General features: G+C 37.1%; 1 protein-coding gene across 23 annotated transcripts in view; it reads right to left on the bottom strand.

Annotated features, from left to right (window-relative positions):
* The window catches only part of LMO7 (LIM domain 7), a 244,027-nt gene that overhangs the window by 19,536 nt on the left and 200,583 nt on the right, over positions 1-23,908 (bottom strand). For 10 of the 23 annotated variants that reach the window (XM_063595793.1, XM_063595797.1, XM_063595798.1 and 7 more), the window contains 9 exons: positions 21,898-22,015; positions 19,642-19,784; positions 17,567-17,999; positions 15,321-15,629; positions 5,982-6,096; positions 4,754-4,915; positions 3,803-3,990; positions 2,687-2,747; positions 949-1,005 (listed from right to left, as the gene is read on the bottom strand). In XM_063595793.1, coding sequence (XP_063451863.1) covers positions 949-1,005; positions 2,687-2,747; positions 3,803-3,990; positions 4,754-4,915; positions 5,982-6,096; positions 15,321-15,629; positions 17,567-17,999; positions 19,642-19,784; positions 21,898-22,015 — 1,586 coding nt within the window. The remainder of the gene's footprint in view (positions 1-948; positions 1,006-2,686; positions 2,748-3,802; positions 3,991-4,753; positions 4,916-5,981; positions 6,097-15,320; positions 15,630-17,566; positions 18,000-19,641; positions 19,785-21,897; positions 22,016-23,908) is intronic. The other 13 variants (XM_024925260.5, XM_063595799.1, XM_063595802.1 and 10 more) reach the window with 3 other exon arrangements.

Raw genomic sequence — 23,908 nt, 5'->3', positions numbered from 1 at the left:
CTGACACAAATAGACTTGCATAGCTGGTAAGATACTTCTGTTTATGGTCCAAAAGAGACCTTAATCCAAACGAATGATATTAGGTGATTAACACAAAATACACAAACCCAATAAGTACTGTGTTATAAGGCACGTTTGTAAACATGTTAATAGTCTTAAAAGTAAGAAACAGTAACATTTTAGATGGCAACAGCACAATATCCTCTGACCATTGCATCTCAAATGTTGACTATTACTTTTAAGTTCTTAGTAGCAAAATAGAGCTTGAACGGCATTCATGTGACAGAGCATTAGGCAAACGTGACACGGGAGCAAATGTCACATGCACAGCACATTGTGAGGCAGCCCTGCCCAACTACACCAACACGGAGAATCTCAAAACGCACCTGTTCTCAGATGCAACCAAAATGTATTTACTTTGAATTTACTTCAAAGTCAACAGAGCAGTCAAATCAACACTCCAAAGCCACCATCCCATAGCAAAAATAACTCTTCTTTATTAACAGTGTTTTCCACAACCAAAAACAAGTCCGGTTTTTTAAAACTTGGCCAATTGCATGTTGGTGTAATCTAATATTATGCAATTTGTAGGAAGCAGTAAGGCTTAAATGAAATTCCTCATTTCTTACTGTTACCCAGTGGAAACAAGTGTGTGTTTAAGAGCATCTCCCTTTTTTTTTTTTTTTTTTTTACAAAGTTAAAAAAAAAAAAGTAAAATGTTTAGAGATATACAAAGGACACACAAAGACCCATTACCACAGAGGTAGACCCATGAACTGTAAGAAAAGCCTGATGACCCTAGGGAAAGAATGGAAATGGGTTATGTCGCTTGGTCATAATGACAGACAAATTGAAGAGGCTCAGTGCCCAGCACCACAGACCATGAGGAAGAGTGGAGAGGGAGAAAAATTCCATGAAAGTGCATGAATTGTTAGCTTTGTGGTTTACCTTGTTCAAAAAATTGTGATCGCCTTTTTAAGTTTTTCAAAGAAATGGATTCAGATGCTAGTTGAAAAAAAAATAAACACTATGTCATTCATTTTTATTTCTCACCATTGGTAAATTAAGCGATACTTGATATACCTTTCCAATCTGTAGCAATATTATTTTAAAAGATCACAAAACTGATAGCCATAGAAGATATAGATTATTTCAAGGCACAGGGACACACAATTTTAGTAGCCTACATTACATTCAAATTAGTAGAAGAAATGAATATTTTTATTAATAAACTTTAGCATATAGCATGATAGTTTCACAGCTATGAAAAGCCAAAGTATCATCTTCCATGCTAGATCACGCCGTTTTAGGGAAAAGGAAATCAATATTTTTTGCTTAGGTTAAACAATCCATAATCTTGTCTACTACCTGGAAAACTGTCTATAACAAACAGTTTTCACAACATTTATGAATAAGAAGTGAAAAGTAATGGGGAAGAAAACAAAACAAAATGATACCCAAAGAAAGATCAAAGAAAACAAAATACTAAAGTTACGACCACCTTCTAACTAGAATTTTTTGACCTAGTTTTCAAGATCTGGTAGCTACTACTATTAAGTAAAGCAAATGGAGTTCCACCAAGAAAACAAAAGAAAAACATTCTGACTTCTCCCATAGATCTGTCACAAGACTATGGCATAAAATGTACCTATGATTATTACTTGATACTAGTTAGTGCTTATCTAAACAAAACCTTCCAATGACAGGGCCCACGTATAGTCCCCTAGTCGTCATAGAGCTAGATGTCTGATCACCTATCTCACCTGAGTCACTGCGGAATAGGACCCGGTGCTTTACATGTAACATCACAGAGAAAACTAAGCAAAGTTTGCTTTAAAAACTCCTTTGATAAAGAATGCAACTGAAAACAAAATATAGTCACTTCTGTCTATCAGAAATGAAATACAAAATTAAATAATCGATGAGGAAAGGGAAATTTATATATTTAGGTTGGCTTTAAGAAAATGTATTATAAACTATCGAATGTAGATTTAAAGCCACCAAAGCACTGTGAAAACCCAGTGCCATTCTTGGCAGTCTAGGTTCATGGCAGAAGAGGTCTCGTCTTCTTTGGGTTTCTTCCCCTGCCTACATGACCGGATCTATTCTTATTTTTCTGTGCCCAAGGAATAGCACGCGATGCATGCTAGCTAAATTATTTCTGGATGGGCAGAAGAAGAAAGATGGAGATAACTCCAAAATTTCCCTAGATATTTTGCCTTCTTTGTCATTACAAATGGGTACATCTGCTAATGACTTTATTGCCACTGGCATTTCCCTCTTACAGCTAACTGCCTCCAAGCTTGTCCCTTTCACAACAATAAAGAAGAAAGGAAACTTCATTCATAGTTTCATGCTTAACTAAGATTCCCATTGCCAGCATACCCTAGCAAGAAAGCTGACGGCCTCAGGAAGAACCAGTCTTTCTTATTTGACTTAGGCACTCAGGCACTCAAAGCTCCGGAACATGCTGCCAAAGCTTTGTTTGCAGTGCCTGAACTATTCAGCACTGGAACTGAACGCCCTTCCACCTGGCTGCAATTGGATCTGCGTGCTAACCTTTTAGTTTCAACTTGCAGTGGATCACTTTTTCTTTCACTCACAGATATTAATTTTTATAACAGCAGAACTTGAGTGCTATGTCTTTTCCTGTATTATAAATGTAAGTTATAATGGTGATATTTACCTTTTGATTCAAAAGCATTGCTTTCATCATGAATTCCATTGATTTCTTTGGATTCAATATTCTGGAAAGGGTAAAAATGCTAGTTAATATTCTCTCCAGTTGGACTTTGGCCTTAAATAATGCATTTTGCATTAGTGAAATATATATTTTAACAAGATGAGTTTCTCGGGATATTGATGCATTCCTTACAGCCTTTTACGTGTAGTAGAAACTTAAGTTTTTTCATTGTACTTCAATATTTGTGGCAGAATTAATGACCAGCTGCAGGCATGGATGATTTTAAGTTTAATCAATCATTAATTTTCCAAGAAATAAAATCATTTAGATAATCATTAGTCCATTTGGCTTATATTTATGAGTACACAAAACAGTCATATAGGATTCTCAAACACTTAAACATTTCTTATACAATATAGTAAGAGCTCCTTATTAAATAAAAGAGTTACCTTGAGATGATAACACAATCTAAGGAGTGAGTATAAGTGCATAATATTTAGTTGACATTTAAATTTAATTATTAATTTAAATGAACAATTTGTATCATAAATAGAAACCACATGACTTCAAAGTCTATAGGAAAAAGTATCGCTTTGATACTTAGAAAAATTTCTACATTATATTTTTGATCAAATTAATGAAACTGATTATCTCTTAACCACATATGTAAGTCTACCCATCAAATTCACCTACACAAAAACTAAAAATGCTTCATGAAGTTTTACATTACACCCAACTATTAACTTTATTTGCCAGTAAAGACTAAGGAATGCATAAAGAAGTTATAGTTTATAATTTTATGTAATTGCTACTTCATGCTCACAAAGATCTGAGAGGTGGGTCTAATGATGAAAGATTGGTGGAAAACACCTGCAAAACAACATTATGGGATCTTTGGATTTTACCATTATATAACTCACAACTACTCTATGAGGAATGCCTATGATTTTCAAAAATATATTTTACTGTATCTCTTTACTATAATTTACATTATTCAATCATTTACATTTTAAAGTTAGCATCAAAATTGTACAAACAAAAGAAATTATTTTCTTCCATACACAATTCTAACAGCTGCTTTACTCCACACCAGTACTTCCTACTTCTCCAAATACTCACAGAACTCTGAAGGCTTTCGGAGAAATCAGTTGTTACAGATAGATTTGAAGATTTTTCTGAGTTGTAAATTCCAGAAGTTGCATCAATCCACTTTGTTTCAGGTGAACCTATAATTTTGGTAGCCATACTGGTGAGATTGAGGGTTTTATGCCGTATAAATGGCAGGGAAGGTTGGTCTTTGCCCCAGTCTGATTGGCACATGAAGATCAAATGAGTACACATAGATGTTGAAGTGGAAAGAATAAAGTCATTGAATGCACATATATATTAAAAAAATCTACATATACAAGACAAACAAATCAGGCAGTGTGTGAAATAAATCAAGAGTTTAGGGCTTTTTACCAACAGACCACCTTCCCAAAACACAAGGGTTAAATCATGTTAGTAATGAAAAAACTAGCAAATTTGCTGAATCTTTCCCATAAACCAGGATAGATATTTTATTTTGATATAATAAGTTGGTAGGTCTGCAGAGGCTTAATGCCTTTTCCCATCTAGCCTCTATAATTAAGAAACACATTAATGGAATGCACATTGAAAGTTCTTTGAGAATAAATAGAAATATGACCTACCAAGCTCTCTCTCTTATACCAATATGGTTATGATGCTGCAGATAAAGTTAAATCATAGCATAATTCTTAATACTCAATATTATTATAAATAACTCCTGGATGCAGATACGTTTGTCTTCAGTTGGTATTTGCATTCAGTCAAACCAGTACATGAATCAGTCAATAAATAATGTAGAATTCAGTAAATTTGCTAGTGAAAAATCCAGACAGAATATTCAAAGGGGTAGGGTTCAAGATTTGTCATGATGTAACTACAAAATACCTTTAATGCCAAAACATAAGTGAAAAAATAAAAAGTTATTGAGCAAATTGTTAGAACCACTTGCCAACGGCCAGGTCCCAGTTCCAAATGCCAGACATGGTGGTAACACAAACTCACCAGCCTTTCCATAGCGCCTCACATCCATCACTAGGTGTCCAGTTTCTTGAGCCTTAGCCATGGCTTCCTCCCACTCTTTTGAATCGTTATATGAAAACTTGGTGTTGTTAATAGCAATAATTTCATCATCTACTTGTAGCTGAGAAAATTCTGCTGGGCTACCTAAAAATGCAAAATAAATTAACCAATTGGGGGAAAAAATCCCACATGTTCTATTAGTTGCTGCTTTGAACTTAAGAAAAATGACTCTGAATTTCAATTAACCATTTCTCTCTTTTTCAGGTGGAGGTCACTATTTTTTTTAATACCAAATATCTGAGTACAACATACAAAGCATTAGAGGTGTTTTTTGAAGTTCTATAGAATGCATCTTCATTAAAGGAAAAATGATAAACTCATCTATTCAATAAGACTTCTTTATTAACCTCCCAAGGACAAAAAAATTTAAGTTACTCTTAAATTTGAAATATGAAACATACTGCATTTTAATTGAGTTTCCAATTCAGACACATTCTGGAATGAAGCAGAAGAAAACACAGCTATTTAAAACTGCTTAAAATTACTCCATAACTAAAATACCATTACTAATTAAGGCAATCTTAAGATGTAAAAGAACTACTGGTGTTAACATACAATTTTATATAGCTAAAATATGTAAAAAAAAAAAAAAAACTAAAAAATAAAAGTAAAAATAAAGGAACTCCTGTTTTTAATTTTAGGCCTTGTAATGTTTTGCAAAGAGTTCCTGGGCTTGACATGGTATAGACCTGGACAGGGGAGGGGTAATCCTTTTGCAGAAGTCCTGAAGCACCCTGAAAACTTCATGGGCAATAGGTATATTAGAACACCCAAAAAAAATCAACTTATTAAATAGCACATATATATCTACTACAAAGCATGGCTGATCATGGAAAGCTCTTTCTGAATCTTTACTTAAGCGCCGTTTGTTAGCATTTCCAAATATAAAGTCCAAAATGGATAAAATCTGTAAAATCACAAAATTAAGACTCTTCAAAACTAAAAGTAATTAGTCAAGGAGAATAAACGATATGGAATTTGTAACCCCAACTAATAATCTCAGGAAAGAGGATGTATTTTCTGGCCTTATGGTTGCATTTTTCACGTTTTCTCCTCCTATATCAAATACACTAATTTCTGTGGTCCCCAACCCCACAATGAAGGATGGAAAAGGAGAAGAAAATTCAGTAGAGCTAAACACATAATTTACCTGCTTCAACTGATGCTACGAAGATCCCAGGAATATCCCATTTTATTGTAAACCCAAAGTCAAGACTCTTCCCAGGCGTCTGGTTTATGCTGATTCTCATATCACTGAACTGATCCTGAAAACAAAACATGAAACGCTGGTATCCGGTGTCCCTGGCACCCACATGGAGGAAAGTCTATCCATGAAAGGAGGGAGACTGCACGCTAGGTAGACTTGAATCATTTCATGATAAACTAGAAGCTTCATTCTTTCTTCCTTGGGTTGGTAAAACTTTCATTTATATAAATAGCACCAAGTTTATTATTTTTCTGCTAAACTAAGGGAAATCTTATTGTCATTACATGTTTTTCTTCATATTAATACTTTAAATCAGTTGGCCGTGGATAAGCTTAGGTTTCTGCCCACTGTACAATTGGGTCTAACTTATAGGCCAGGCCATTTATTCACTGCCCAGGAATAAAGTACAGTGATTTAAATCATTTATTTAAAAAGGACCACCATACTTTTAAACACCTACTCCCAATACTTGGCATATTTATCTGAATAACTTCAAGTGGTTCACAGACACATAATTTAGCCTCCAGTGGCATCCATCTAGGACTGGTACCACTCCCTAGTGGGCATGTGAAGTTTGGCAAGGCATTTTTGCTTGCCCAAATGCCACATGAAGATTTAGCATTAAAGGCATAGCTGCTCTACATGCTGCAAAATGCAGAACTATGTCACCTGTAAGGAATTACTCCCTAAGATACCAAGAGGGTCCCTATTGACACATCCTGAGCTACAGTCCATGACTTCTTCAAAATGACATCAGCTCATAAGCCCCAAAACAATAGCCTCTTGGACAAAAGGTATAATTATTCTCATTGCTATCACTGTACTACACAACAAATTCCAAATTTCATGGAACTTAAGTTATTTTCTAAACCAAATGTTTCGAGTTTTACAGTATACTACGTCTGTGCAAACCTTAATTTCTTTTGTAATTTACATACTTTGTTTTGAGTAAGCAACAGATAGATTTTAATATGAATTTATGAGACCAGTGTTTCAGCTCTGTTTCCTAATCACAAAAAACTTAGACTTACCTGTTAAAATTCTTCCTAAACCTGTTTTACTTTCCAGAAAAAGACCTACCAAATCTCCATTTTAACTTGGCAGTTAAACCTAACCCAGGAACTAATTGGGCAATTCATAAAGCTTTCTGCCTAAGTTTTTCTACCCATAAAACAGGTTTAAAACAAGTAGCAATATTCTGAGAAAAACTAGGATAGTACTTGCTATGGTGTGGATGTGATTTGTCGCCACCAAAACTCATGTTAAAATTTAATTGCCAATGTGGTAGTGCTGGGAAGTGTTACCTTTAACAGGTGTTTGGGTCATGAAGGATCTGCCCTCATGAAGGGATTAATGCAGTCTCATGGGAGTAAGTTCTCACTCTAGCAGGACTGAATTAGTTACCACAAGAGCAGGTTGTTATAAAGTGAGGTTGCCTTGTTTTGGGTCTCTGCACACAACATTTGCCTATCTGCTTTTCCACCATGTTGTGACACAGCACATGGTGCTCACCTGAAGCCAAGCAGATGTTGGTGCCATGCTCTTGGACTTTCCAGCCACCAGAACCATGAGCCAAATAAACCTCCTCTTTTCTTTATAAATTACTCAGTTTCAGGTACTCTGTTATAGCAACATTAAATGGACTGAGTACACAAGAATTTGAAGGAAGGCACTAAATAAAGGATCAAGAATTTACTACTCTATATGGACATGCAGAAGTATTATGACTTTCACTCTTTCAATTGTTTGACATACATTTATTGTTTACTCTGTATAAAATAACACAATACTTAGCACTTTGGGAAACAAAGGTAAATTAGGGATGATTCTTGCTCTCAAAAAATAATTGTTTATTTCTCAGTGGGTGTGGGATTTTTAGCTTTCAGCAGAAAGCCCTTTGTAAAGCAGTTTAAATGTGGAAATGCAGATGTAGTCATAACACTCATTAATAATCACCTGATGAATGCCAATCTGAAGAATATAATAAAACTCTGCTAAGAATAGCAAAAACTACTGGTAGGTTCTACTCCTTAGCCAAAACCACCATACACTTAAGTTAGAGATGACTCAGTGAAAATAAGTGGTCATCTTCACCACTCTTACAAAAAAAAAAATCTGACTTAGAGCCAATTAAAGTGCAGAATCTATTTGCTATATATGGAAGAGAGACAAACAGACAAATCATGGGTTACATATTCAAAACATTGATGTTTTATAGCTTGAAGAATAAAAGACAGGATAGAGTCTTAATAAATACTCTCAAACTACATAAAGCATATTTTGTGGGAGATGGCAAGTGAACATTATCCTTTTCTACCAAATATAGGATCAAAGAGAACGAGCTTAAGCCCTAGAGGGAAATGTCTCACTGTTCTATTAGATTGGACATACTATCTCATGAAGGACTGTACTTACCTCAGAAATAAAGAAATCACTATTTAAATATCTTAAATATTAATAAAAGGGCAGATAACCTCCTCCTCTTTGAAAGAGTTAACAGAAGGACAGTGTCCCTGTGGCTACAGCCAGGCAGAGTGTTGTGTTAGTCCTTGGGACAGAACACAGGCAAAGAGGAGAGGACCACATGGGCAATTACAGGTGTATATCTGTCATTAACCATGTGACCACAGGCATGTCACTGGGCCTGGTAAAGCCTTCTCTTTCATAAAAATACTGATTTTTAATTTTGGTTTTAAGTAGCCTAGTTTCAAATCAAAGTCTTATGCAGACCACCTCTTTCCAAACCACTACACAGAAGGATTAAAGTGGGTGGTTGTGGTTTCAAAGTAAGAGTTCCAGAGCCCCACTTGTGGGGCCTTCCCCTTATGGCAGTCTTGAGGCATCTCTGTCCAATCCCAGGTTCTTACAGTAAATTATTCCGGAAACTTCTTGCAAGTGAACATATCTATAATTACATTCAAGTATAAATTGTTCATCAATGATTTCAGGAAGGATTTCAACTTCCTTATTTTTCTCTGCAAGACATATGCCAAGTGAGTATCCTACAAAGAATCCAAGCTTCAGAAGATAATAATGACAGAATCATCTTTGAACTGGATGGAACAGGAATATAAATTGTTGGGGGAAACCTAGATTCCTGAAGACTGATAATGAACTATCCAAGTGGTTTCAGTTGTTCATGCAAGAAAAAGACAAGGCAGTTGTCTATCATCATCTCAGCGTATAAGATAAAAAATTTCCCTCAAATTAGGTATAACTTGAGCAGACACATCCACTGAAAGTTCAGATTGCCCCAACAACTGTCAGACTGATGAAACAGAAGTACAAGACTCTACATTTTTAAGCAAAAACATGAGGAGGTTTGGAGTCCCAACAGTAACACTTATTTCTGCTAAATCTGTTGAATTAAGATTTTCATGTCAACATAGATAGAATTAAAAAAAAAAACAGGGCCAATATTAAACACCAAATCGAAAAGCTACACTCCTCAAATTTTTTCTATTAGACAAATGTGTTAAGGAAAGCCTACTTAGTTGTTAAAGTTAACCCTAAAAGTAAATCTAGACTGTAAAATCAGGAATATCAGAGGAAATCTATAATCTTTGAATTTGTATACATATACTTCTTTAGTGTTTTTCTTTCTGGGTCTTACTGTAATGAGAAAATGAAGTGAGTAGCCCTCAAATCTTGGTCTTTCTCTCTAAATCCTGATCCATCTCTCCTTCCTTCATCCCACTGTGGCAGGTAGTGTTTCTATAATACACCCACCACTGTCCTCATCCCATTCCAAGATTATCTTCTACCTACCAAATACATCTTGAGTCTTCATCCCTCCAGGCACTGCCCACTATTCTTGCTTTCTCGGAAACAATCTTCTGAAGTCACCTATTATCTCACTTTCTCCAGCCTTTTTTCCCATGTCTCTTGCCACTTCTCAGTTTCATTAGCATGTTCCTCTTTTTTCTCTTCTCTTTTCATTGTGTTGTTTGTTCCTTAGTCTCCAGCCTCTCTGACTACATGCTTTTGTGAGCAACCTCATTCGTTGCCATGTCTCCGATGCCTAAGTCCAACAATTCGAAAACTGAATTCATTATCTTCCGCCCAAACCTGTTCTTCCACCTCTTGTTTTTCATATTTTGGTTAATTGCATCAATAGTTCATCAGGTGCCCACGTTAGAAACACTGGATTCCTTCGGGGCCTCTTTCTCCTTCTTTCCCCTAACTGTTCCCCACTCGAATGCCACACAACAATCCCTGTACCCCTACTCTCCACCCTACACACTTGCATTTTACAAAGTTCTATCAAGTCCATAATCCATCTTGAATCACCCCATCTTTGCCACCCTCCCTTGGGTTATCATCTTGGTTCAGGCCATGATCTCCCCTAAACTCCTGTGGTTACCCCTCCTAAGTTACTCTCTTGCCTCCAGCCCTTATTTTGTTCATTGTCCACACAGTTGCCAGAACTTTAGTTGTAGAACATGCTATTACATCACACTCCATTTTTAAATTGCTGGTAGCTCCTTACTGCCCTACTTGGAAGATTTCAAACTCTACATTTCAGTTCTGGTAAGTTTCAATAAACATATAATACCACCTTTCCTCAAAATGGTTTCAAGGATGATTTTATCTTTATGGACCAAAAGACATTTCTGTCCCCAGTGGCTCTAAAATTCTAAAGACACAGCAAAGTCCAAATAAGTCAACATGTGGTCTCTTAACTATACATAAGGCAGTCCTCAAACGTGAGCCTGTCATATTTCAAAAAACTTTAACATCAGATAAATTGCAGTTGTGGCGCAGGCATTTCACCAGCCTGGGGCAAGTTACATAACTTTCAAATCTCAAGTACTTCATTGGTAAAAACGGGGATAATACACCTACTTTGCAGGGTTATTGAGATAATTAAATGAAACATTTAAAAGGTGTCAAGGCACACATGACTGATGCCCAGTAATTGCCTTCTTTTTCCAATGGAAGCAAATGTTAAACATAATACAAGTGCCGGCTAAGCAGTTTCTGGATCAATTAAAGAAAATCCCATTTAATTCTCACATACTTAGCTCTAAAGTCAAGAAAATTCGGTCAGCATTCAGTGAACATGTACAGATGCAGACACTGCGCTGACAGTGAGAAATGTAGGATTGTGTTCCACCCTTACAGAGAGCAGGTCCTAGTGAAGGTGAGAAGCAAGCAAAATGCACAGTATGAAGCTATGATAAGGGAAGCTCTGACTACTATATCCAAAGGGGCAGTAATCATGGGGATGAGATCAGGAAATGGACATGCAGAAAGCTTCCTTCCTTCCTTCCACACGTGTCATCCCGTTTCGGGGTTACTGCTTTAAAAAATCTGGAGCAGAGGTTCTGGAAAGTGGATTTGTAGAGGGTTTAAAAACATAGAGCTCTGAAAGGACAGAAAAAACAGAAACCTGTAGGCAAGACCAATTTTGGGGAAAATCATGAAAACCACATCTGCATGGCAGACGGAGGGGGGATGAAGGACTCCAGGAGTCACACTCCCTCTTCCTTGCCTTGGGTCACCTCTAGAATGAGCTTGGCAGCCTAGATTGGCAAGAAAGGTGGAGAAAAAAGCAAAACCACAAAAGAAAGGGTGCAAAAAGAACAGCAAGGGACAAAACCCCCAGCTCAGCTATGAGGATGAAAAGGAAATTCCTATCGGCAGATTTTAAATAAGACCATATTAAGTTCTTCCCTTCATTATGATTGTTCTACTTTATGGCACACACCACCTTATTAGTGCAATGCTGTGATAGGCTCCTAACCAGTCTCTGCTTCCAGACTTAGCTTTCATAAAATAACTCTAGGGAACACCATAGTGCTTACATTCCTAAAACAGCCCTTAATCTTAAAATTCCCACACACTAAAGAACCAATAAGGACTTTAAATTACCTGCCAGATCAAGTTCATACTTCAGCCTAGTAATTAAGGCCTTGAATGCAGTTCAAGTCCGTAAAACTTAAGTGTCAATTATGTGTAAGAATGTACAAAGAATATCAGTGAAAGAGGAACACGTAACACTATGGGAGAAGGAAGAATTCAGTGAGTGAAACTTTTCAAGGGTAAGAAGTTTGATTCCAATGGGGGAGGGGTGACATCATGATTCATGAATGAAGGGGTCCTCCTGGGCTTTTGAGAAATAATTGGACCTCAAAAGGCAGAGATGTGGGAAATAAGCATCTTCAAATGGAGGAGCAGTGATGTGCTCCAAAAAGTACGTGATGTGTCCAAGAAAAAGCCAGCAGTGGTATGCAGGTGAATCATGTCTCTTTCCCAGGACATAGCATGATAGCATAACATGATACTAAATCTTGAGTCAGACTGCCTGGGTTCAAATCCTGACTCCACTTGGTACCCTGCACAGCCTTGGACAAGTAACATGCCCATGCCATGCCTCAATTTTTATGTTTCTAAAATAGGGATAATCATGATAGTCCACATTCGGATTGTTGATTACCTCACAGGGCGGCTGTGAGGATTAACTAAGATACTGCCCTGAGAAGCCTGGTTGGCACATAGTAAGCACACTAACTTCAGTTGTGACTGCGCTACAAAGGGTTGGCACACAGTCAGCATGCTAACATCAGCTGTGACTGTGCTACAAAGGGAGTGAGAGATATCACTGCTTCCCTGAGCGCCACAAACTCCATTCAGCAAACCACACAGTGCCACTAGAGGCTTTAGAGCAGAGAAATTATTGAGTCCAACCTGGCATCAGGCAAGTTAATCTGATGCCAGTCTTGTGTAGCATGCACTAACACCTGTGACTATTTGCACTGATAGGAAAAGGGCCTGAATTAGCATAGTGGAAGCCAGGATAGAAAAGAGTAACATCAGCTGGGTGTGGTGGCTCACACCTGTAATCCCAGCACTTTTGGAGGCCAAGATGGATGGATCGTTTGAGCCCAGGAGTTTGAGAGCAGTATGGGTAATGTGGCAAAAGCCCGTCTCTACAAAAAAATACGAAAATTAGCCAGGCGTGGTGGCATGTGCTTGCAGTCCCAGCTACTCAAGAGGCTAAGGTGGGAGGATTGCTTCAGTCCAGAAGGTTGAGGCTGCAATGAGCCATGATCATGCCACTGCACTACAGCCTGGGCAACAGAGCAAGACCCTATCTAAAAAAATCAATTAATTAATTAATTTTTAAAAAAAGAAAGAAAAAGAAAAGAATAACATCAAGGGGGAGTCTGGAGGAAGAGATGAAAGGACAGTGCCAGCAAAAGTCCAAGGTATGAAAGAGAAAAATGACCTGAAGAACATTCTTTCACAAAGCTACCGAAACATTTAGATGATCAGCCACATGCTACTCTTGATTGTGCTGTCCTCTGAACACCTAGAGTTATAACATCTGAATAGAGTTTCGGAGAGTGTTGCACAGGCCCTTTACATATTGCTCAGCAGCTGTCACACACATTCACATCCTTCTCTCAAGTCAGTAAGCTCCTTCTGAGACAAAGGCAAGGGGATGCTATAGAAGCTACTGCCCTAGTGGCACAGAAAAGGACACACCAAGCATCAGAGATACGTAAGTCACCACATGAATTATATCCACATTAAAGAATTCCAATGGCTTCACTTGTCAAATCAAGCCTAATTTTTCTTGGTGGAATACCCTCTCAAGTTTGGGAACAAAGAAGTATAAATCCATTAATGAGGAAATCTGAAACAGTGCCACATTAATTGAAGCTCCTCTGAGTTGCAATAACCTGAGACACAACCACGCACCACACTTAGCCTCTTTTCCTTAATCCACAGTTGCAGTTAGTCAGCTGCCACCCTGAGGGAGGTACCAACACCCAGCGTGCAGCACATGATTCAGGCTGCTTTGTTGAATTTGCTCTTTGAAAAAGGTAAAGGCAAACATACAAATCTGTGAAACAAAAGGCACTTCGCTTCTGCTTTTATTATTCATCTACTGGTACCTTATGTTGCCCAAGTATAACACAGGCTATTGTTCTTCTCCACTGAGACTTAGCATGTTAATTATATATTTCCAATTCCTTAAAAATGTAATGATAATTTACAACTAATTATTTCAGCAAGCTGAAGAAACTGTTTTTAGATATATGTAAATATGCATGGGAAAAAAAAAACAAAAGAAATATACCTAGATGTTAACAGTGATTATCTCTAAATGATGGAATTATCAGCAATTTAAATTATTTATACTTTCCTGCATTTCCAAATTTTCTCAAGCACGTAGTACCTTACAACCAGAAAAGAAAGTTTAAATTTTTTAAGTTTTCCCATACAAATAAAAACTCAATAATAATAAATATGCAATGCCAAATTATTTCACATATTTTATTAATATAACTTAGGACAAGTCATATATATAAATATATACACACACACACACTCTAATACTAATATAACTTAGGACAAGTCATATATATACACCTACTTAATGTATATAATACACACTTAATGTTTTGCAGGGCAACAGGGAATACTAAACCAAGCCAAAGGACCACAAAAGCTCTTCCATGCTAAGGGGTTCATACAACTATCAAAATGCTTAGAAAGAATTTTTCTAAGAGAGAGACACTTTCTGTTCCCCAAATACTTTTAGTATGTTTTACAGGTAGGCTACAAAAAACATTACCTAATCATTCTCTTAGAAGTCATCTATTAGAAATTTAAGTAGGAAAAACTACACATGCCCCTAGTCATTCTTCATCTGATGGTATATTTTGTTTGGACTCCAAATGTTGTGGAATACAATTGTCATATTATAACCAAGCCTCAACAGTCCCATTTAGAGACAAGGGACCATCGAAAATTATAGACATTCTAAAGTACAAAATAGTATTAGAAGTCACTAGAAGGTTAAAATTATCGAAAAAGAAATGCCATGTCCCTAGAATCCAGCACCTATCATGTTTTTCCTTGCGGCCAGTTGAGTTCCCTGGGAAAGGGCTTCTGTCACCCAAATATACACTAGATCTGCATGTAAAACCTTCAAAGTGACTGCTGTACCTGAAACCTGGGACTATAGCACTAGCAGTATAAGGCAACCACTACTGAAACATGGAATATAGAGAAAACACCAGCCAAATCCCAAGGAGACTGGTGCACAAAGTCTCCATACACGCATATCACAAGTGTTATCTGGATCTATGCACTCAAAGTGGAAAGAGACCTACTTCCTCCAAGATCTGTTCAAAGTAAACCAGAATATCATTTTGCACATTTTCAGCCCAGATTAACACCTAGAGGTTTGACATTTGAGACATGGTTTCCAGATTTAAATGTGTAAGTGTCTGAGCCACAGATGATAAAGAACTTTTCCAAACTCACCTGGGATCTTGAGACTTCTCTTTGTGGGGAGATTTCCCCTTCTCCAGATTCAGACATTAAATCAAGACCAGATGTGGAAGACAATGTGGCTTTAGAAGTGGCAGCCTGGTCTTGGGAAAGAGATGAGAAGGGGGATGTAGGAGAGGGCAGCCTTGTCACATCTTCTTCTGTTGCTGCTACCTCTTTCTGGCTAGATAAGCTTGAAGCCAGTTGGCTTGCGTCTGGGCTTGGTGCAGGGGTGCTGACCACATTGTTTGGAGTTCTCTTAATGTCTTCAACATCTCCATTATACTTCCAAGCATCATCCATCTAAATAAGAAAACATCATTTTAAATTTGATATTCTGTTACCTTTATTTCTGTTTTTAAAAGTTGTTTATTAAATTAATATTTTAAAACTAAAATAACATACCTCCCACAGTAACATAACTATTGCTAAAAGCTTGGGCTGAGTTCTTTCACACCAATAGATAAACACGTAGTGAGGGAAAATTGTTTTAGCAAAAGCATTCATATCACATACAAACTTCCGAAATTTGCTTTGCTTGTTTACTCCAAGCAAACATCTTAAGCATTAAATTTCCACTGAATCTAAACTGGCGTAAAATAAAATTGCCATATATACATGTGTTATGTACAGTTTACATATCAAGATGGTGTAACTCTAACCTCTAAACAAGTTTACCAACATTTTGCTTTTCAGAACAGACTAAATGAACTGAGAACATGTTTTACCATGTAAGATCTGGGGAGTGATGAGATTCCCCTTAACTGAGAGCCGAAAGGTCTTGGTGTTCTATCTATTGATCACTCCAGGTCAACAGATAGAACTCTAAACCAGTCCCTTTACTTGCTGAATGTTCCATAGTATGGACATCAACAATTTATTCATTTGATGTGCATTTAAAGTTGTTTGAAATGTTCTGTCACTTCCAAAACTACTGCAACAAATATCTATAACTCTTTATAATTGGAACTTTTATTTTTATAGCACAGATTTCCAAAAGTAGGCTTGCTGGAGCAAAAGTTTTATATATATATATATATTTTCTTATATATATATAATTTTTAGAAACTATATATATACATATATAGTTTCTAAAAATAATTGTAGCAACACACTCCCAAAGTAATGTATGAGGAACATCTGTTTCTCAGCATCCTTGCCAACACTAGACATTTTCGATGTTTTTAAGTCTATTTCACTCTGATGGGTAAAAAGTTATATGCCTCATTCTTGCTCCAGGGAAACTGAACATACTTCTTTGTGCTTTGTTACCAGACATTTGAATCCCCTCTCCCTTGAATTGGCCACTACTTTTCTATATTCATTTTGCTAGTGTATTTGCTTACCAATTTGTAGAAACATTTTCTGTCTTAGAGATATTAACCCTATAATGCATTTTGATAATATTTTTCTGAGTCTATATATTGTCTTTTGACTACATTAAGGGGGTCTGCCATGAAATTCTTATAATGTCAAATATGTCTACATTTTCCTTTATATAATGGTCAGGAGTTTCCCAATTAGCTTAGGTAAGCTTCTCTCACCCCAAATATCCAATTTTTTATACCCTTTTAGAGTTTAGGATTGTACATTAGCAGAGCTAAAAAGAATTTGAACATTAATCTTAGGACTGTGTTGCTTCCTTTCACATAATTCAGATTAACACACTCATTGTCGGATATGGTACCACTTCATTCTCAGAAAAAATGCTGCAATATTCTAACCCCTTCAAAATCCTGACACTAGTAGAAACACATATATATAAACGTAAGATATATTCTAATAATTATATTCAAACTGATAAAGTGAGAAATCTGAAAAAAGCAGAAATGTGTACATAAGCACCTGAAAATCTCTAGGCTAAACCATATGAATTGCTGTTTTGTAGGTCAAGAAGAACAATCATACTGACAACTTCATATTTTTCAACCTAAAACTTTACAAAAGGTATATCTAAAAAAAAGACATTATAAAATAATACTCTGCCTTAGAATATATCTTATTCATTCTTTAAAATGTATCAGCCCTACTTTCACAGAATTTAAAGTTTAATAAATTCTGTATCATTCATATATCTTAAGCATTAAGTTTCCATTGCATCTAAACTGGCATAAAATAAAATGTCCTTATATATGTTATGTACAGTTTACACATCAAGTTGATGTAACCCCAACCTCTGCACAAGTTCACCAACATTTTGCTCTTCAGAACAGACTAAATGAACCGAGAACATTTTTTACCGTGTAAGATCTGGGGAGTGATGAGATTCCCCTTGTCTGAGAGCCAAAAGGTCTTGGTGTGACCACAGATGTTAACCTGACTGTATCAGTTTTCTGGTAACTTCTGGGGAGAGAAGCTGAAACACGAGTTGATTCCATTTGTGTGCTCCGTGAACGCAGAGAAGACAAAGAGGCTGGGCTTTGTTCTTCCACAGGACTTTGAGAAGGAAGCTGAATTTCAGTTGTTACACGGTCCTCTCTTTTTGCAAAAGTGGTAGAATCTTCTTTGGGAATTTCTGAAGGATAAGTTGCTCCCTTCTCTTCTACTCTCTCACTCTGGTAACTTGCTTCTGACACAGTCATTGTAGGGGGTCGCTTTCCTTCCTCCAGCACATCATCAAAAGAATACATTCTCCTTCTCGACGGAACTGTAGACTTTTGATTTTGGGATTCCCTTAGCAGAGAGAAATGCACCATCACCACAAAGATACACATTTGACACACAGAGGTGGTGAGAGAGTAATCAACGCATGAAACGGACTGGGAATAAAATGATGCTAACTTCACACAAGAATCAATACAACACTTACAGAGCATAAAGATGTATACAATTATCTTCTTTTTTTTTTTTTTGAGACCGAGTCTCGCTCTGTCGTCCAGGCTGGAGTGCAGTGGCACGATCTCAGCTCACCTGCAACCTCCGCCTCCCGCATTCAAGCAATTCTCCTGACTCAGCCTCCCGAGTAGCTGGGATTACGGGCATGCGCCACCACACCCAGCTAATTTTTCTTTTAATTTTTAGTAGAGATGAGGTTTCAACATATTGGCCAAGCTGATCTCGAACTCCTGACCTTGTGATCCGCCCACCTTGGCCTCCCAAAGTGCTGGGATTACAGGCATGAGCCACCATGCCCAGCAAGATGTATAAAATTATCTTTAATGTCCCAACTAAGAAAGAATAATAACTTGACTTCTTTAATTAAAATGGTTCTCAAATACTTCACTGGGATATTATTAATTGTAAAGAGATTTTAATGAAACAAGGAAATTTTAATAAAGGATTATTCACAAAATTTTATCCACAAGCTTATAACTTTTAAAATTAAAACACTATAAATATCATGATTGACAACCAATTTGAACGTTCCAAAGTCGTGGATTAATTGACAGCCTTGTGAGGATTTTCTTCCTGCAAAAATTTACAGTAATTTAGTAAAAATAAAAGATTACAAAAGACTCAGGCTTTTGTGGAGATCAAACTGGTGTATGATTTCATATAGCTTGACAGAACTTGCATGAACAATTATTAGGGATTAAAAGTCACCATTCATATTTATAGAAAGGTTCATAAAACACCCTCATCTCTCACATCTAGAAAGGAATACCTACCTCCCAAAATAACTGAATTGCATTTAAGTGAATGAAACTGCTTATCTTTGGCTTTTAGGGCAGAAAGTGGCTTTGTTTCATTTCACCTGACAGCATATTTCCTTTTGGACATTATTCTAAAAGCGTATTTTCCTTCTCCTTGATCTGTAAATATCCTGATGTTTCACACAGTAATGAATGCTTTACATTAAAGTTTAAATTTGACCTTTATACTGTTAAGATGCAATGCAAAGAGTAAGTAAAACACACACATTTATGTTCATAAAAACTTTCTTTAAAATATAATGAATTGCACCATTAAACATGAAAAAGAACTTCGTTATATTTTACACAATTTAGTTAAAAGAGTGAGCTGATTTTATTGGACCATCTCATTCCTTAATTCACTTAAGAGTAAAAAGCAGTGTATTTCCTGCATCAGACACAGCCAACACCATCCAATTCTGCATGTGAATGCACAATGTAAGAAGAAATAATGAACACCTATTTTAAGTCCTCATTTATTTTGTTACTATTACTCTAAGTCACTATTTCAACAATGCTTTGTTTTTTTCACTGCAGACCAAAATCTTAAACGTTTCTTTGCATATTTGACTAAAGTTGAATATTGGTGGACACCTATGTCACACTACACTTACATAAAATATCTATTTATAACACTGGCATCTCCAACCCTGTTACAACCGAGGTGCATTCAGCATTATTACCTGTCCTGCAGCATTTCCTTAAACGTCTTAGAGCTTCTCTCAGACTTCTCAAGTGCCTGCTTTTCAATTTCTTCTCTCTCTTCTTTTTTCTTCTGCAGATCTGAAGTGTAACTTTTTCGACGATCTTTCCATTTTGCAAGGTCCTGACAGAAAAATCACATCAGCAGGGGCACACCTGAATTTCTATACACCCTTTCTAGCAGACAGAATGTGCCAGAGTATCTTATTACATCACTGAAACTATTCACTCCAACTGGATGCCAAGGTGCCCTAATTTTGCTTTTTATAGCCAGCGTTTCTGTACCAAGCCTTTATCTCATGTGTCTGTCTGAAAAACCTGACCTAATAAGATAGACCCCATTTTTGTTTTCCCAGAAAGTATCTGCCTCATTGCACACTTCATAAAGAATGCTAAATGCTTGTAATTAGGTGACAGTTAGATAGATCAGGAACTGTTTCCAGTTCGTTTTCATCTCACTCCAAAAACCTGGCTGTTCTGCGAAACATGTTTCACTGGTAAGGCCGAAACAGAAACGCGATTGTGATGGTTACGCGCAGATGCATAGTCTCTTTCATTTCACAAACAGAGTTCAATCCCTACTTTGAGGCAGGCCTAAGTGTAGGAACTATTAATACACACATGCATAGGGCACTGTTCCCCTCAAGAAACTCTCAGTCTACAGGGGAGAGACAGACATATAAACAAAAGTTCAGTAACAAGTGTGACAGGATTGCATGAGACAGTGGGGTCCTAAGAAGACCATGGGTCCGGTTCCACCTCCGGAAGGGGAGGCTTTGGAAAGGCTTTAACTGGGAAGGTGAGACTTGAGTATGCAATTTCAGAAGGGTTAAGTCCACCTAGGTCAGCGCAATAAGGAACACGTGGCAGGAACAAACCAACACCTGTCCCCCATATCCCCAGGAACGTTAAGCCTAACCTTGCTGGGTGACCCCAGGGACAATCAACCTAATTCAGCTTTTCAATCCCCCCCCAGAAACCTAGGCTGGTTCTGACACCCAGGGGGTTAAGACATTTTACAAGGTATAAAGTTTTCCATGTCTCCAAAATAGAGAACTGCTAAGAACTGTTAGTGGCATTCCAGTCCAAACAGAAGCACATTCAAGGTCTCAGACAAAACCGAATTTCACCCCCAGGGCATGCAAAGTACATTTGATTTATACCCCTTGCAAGCCCACAGAGCCACTCCTGCTTTAAAACAGCCTGAGACCAATATGAACTCCTTGCAGAAAGAACAAAAGCAATGCGCATTTAGTCCTATAGCATAACTGGCATGAATTTTTATCTGATTTAACCTAATAGATAAGCCCGTAATACTTACTTTCACACCAGAAAATTAACCATGTATTTTGGCAAAGTGATATTGAATTACTGTTTCTTGACAATTAAATTGAGTTCCCAATTAAAAGAGACACTGGAATTCAGAAGGGTAGCCAGAGCAGGGGTTTCTTCATTTCAGAGACTATTAATTCCTTTGAAAATTAAGATTTACTCTGACTCCTTTGCTCATGCTTTTGCTCAACTCTTACCATAAAATTGTCCTCAAATTCCTTTGGGTTTGCTCTGATAGTTTGTCTACTGTATTTCTTTGCATTTCTTCAGTTTATCACAATTACTCTATTAAAAAAAATGGTCAAGCTTTTTTCTTCAGGATCAAAACTAAAGAGTAAGTCTATATCTATATAAACACCTGGATATATGTCAACTCTGCAAAAACATTTCATTTTGGTTCATATTATTGACTTCTTCAGCCAAAATATTGCTCTGAGTTATATTACTTATTTCTCCCCAAATCTCCTTAATTAACTCTTAATTACTAACCCTTTTCATCTTTCCTTACTGATGCCAAGGTCTCTGCCAGAACCCTGTTCCTCTTCTCTCCCTAAATTTTGGCCAGGTCTTTCCCATTAGAGTATAGTGAATGTGCATATCCCAAATTCAACCACCAAAACAAGTAAGTAAGTTCACTATACTGCAAGGAAGCAACTCACATTTTTGAGAACTCAGAGAATGTTAGAAAATAAACATCCAGGTATATTTTTCACAATGGCCCTTAAAATATGCAATAATAATAGAAAAAAAGGTTTAAAAATCTTTGTAAAGAAAGTTGGTCACATTTTATACAGAACTGAATTCTGTAATAGCAAGGAAAATGGTCTTGAGTATATTGACTTTAAGAGAAGCAAAGAAAAGTTAGACAAATACACTCTCTCCCCTCCAATCCCCAAAATACTCACATCCTGCCATTTCTGATCTTGTTCTTTTAATTGTGATTTTATTTTCTGCATCTCCTCGTAACGCAGCTGACGCAAGTTTTGAACATCTTCTGCGCTGACATCACTCATGGACTTACTCCTACAACAAAAAGACTCATGGTTACTACGGAAGTTCACGTGACCAGACTTAGGGGTTAAACTGAGGTTGGAGTTAAATTTGGAAATTCCACCTAAATTTCTACCTAGACGCTTCAGTGATAGTGTCACAGAAGTAGCACTACAGAGATAAATGGTGTTTTTCCAAAACTCAGAAACAAGAGCACTCGAGTGTGAATTTTTTCACAAAATGGCTAGATTAGCCCTATACAAGTCTCAAAAAAAAACAAACAAAAAAAACAAAAAACAAGCAAACAAACAAAAACCCAAGGTTCATATTTAAAGAGGTCAATGCATGAAAGGATTACTTTAGGAAAAAATAGTCACTAGAATTATCTCTCTTTATTTTCTATCTCCTTCAAAGATAATCTGTTGAGGTTTGGCTGCCTTTTCTGGGCACTGATTAATAATTTAATGTTTACCTGATATTTTTCTCAAGTTCAATACCATGAATAAATGTGCTGTTGATTCTAAAAGATCCTATAAGATCCGCCCTACCGCTGCACTAGACTTGTTCTCAAAGCACCACAGGTAGTTTCTAATAGTCCTTTATACTACCTCTATAACCCTCTTCTTTTATTAGGGCAGCTTGCATGCATTCAACTTGTAACACAAGGATGGACTGAGGTTAAGCTTTGGAAGAGCTCAATCCACAACAGAAACCAATGAACAGAGTGGGGTGTTGGGCACAGGCACATGTGTGCTCTCTACATGCACATAAAAGAGCCGGGTAAACTATACCAGAGGGGAAAGAGAGATTAAGGGTGGTCTCAAGGAAAGGGAGAGGTCAGATCTAAACACTGAGGAGAAGTAGGAATGAGAGAAAGAGCCTTTGAAGCTCTTTCCTACTGATCTTTTATACTGCTCTCCTGACGTTAAGTAACTGTACACCTCTTGCCTGGGCATCTAAATTTTGCCTTCCAAGATGTTGCCATCATTATTTCTTTTAAAGCATGTTTGCTCTTAGCTAGTTCAGGAATTCCTAGCTTAGCTAGCTCATGGAATTATAATTTCTAAACTATTCCCAATGCCATAATTAAGGAACCAGTCCGTCCTTTGACTCATTTCCACTTGCTTCTTGAATAAATCTTTCTGCATGGATATCCCCTAGGCACTTCAATTGCCAAAGGATGGATTAAAATAATATCTAGAAGGGATTTTGTAAACTGTAACTCACTAAATGCATGGTTATTGTTGATGTGACCAAACTCAATCTTGTCCCCAAACCTGCTTTTCCTCTTGTGGTTACTAATGTTGCTACCTGCCCTCCAATCATCCACATCTGAAACCTAACAACCACTTTTCACCTTTGTTTCTCCCTTCTCCCCACTTTCCATTAGTTATCAAGTCCTTTCATTCAGTGTCTCTTTCTTTCCATCTCTATTGCCAACACCCTAGATCAGAGTACAGTCAACTCACCTAGACTTCCCAAATGGCTTCTTAAATTAATACCCAACCTCCAGTTTCAACAAACATCTTTCCTAAACTATTTCCTCTGATTCAAAAGCCCTTTACCAGTATACATAACTTCTTAAATGCCATTCATACCTCAGGACCCCTGGACAGGTATTTCCAACTTCCTGTTCATTCTCCACTTGCAAGTCTAATAGGCATCTCAAGTTTGTCATAGATAAAAAACTGATTGTCCTCTTCACAACCTGCTCAGCTCTCACTCTCCTTATATCAGTAAAGGTCACCTCTATCCTTCACAACATTGGGTCACATATCTTGGAGTCATCCCAGATTCTTCTCTTTCTCTCATATACCATAAATGGTCCCATCAGTAAATCCTGTCCCTCTGCCTTCTAAATATATCTAGAACATAACCACTTCTTACCACCTGCACCATTACACCCTGATCCAAGTGACTCCTACC

This window comes from Pan paniscus, chromosome 14, assembly GCF_029289425.2.
Source record: "Pan paniscus chromosome 14, NHGRI_mPanPan1-v2.0_pri, whole genome shotgun sequence".
NCBI lineage: Eukaryota > Metazoa > Chordata > Mammalia > Primates > Hominidae > Pan > Pan paniscus.
Note: the sequence above shows the minus strand (reverse complement) of the source record. Positions and strands in the feature narration are given on the sequence as shown.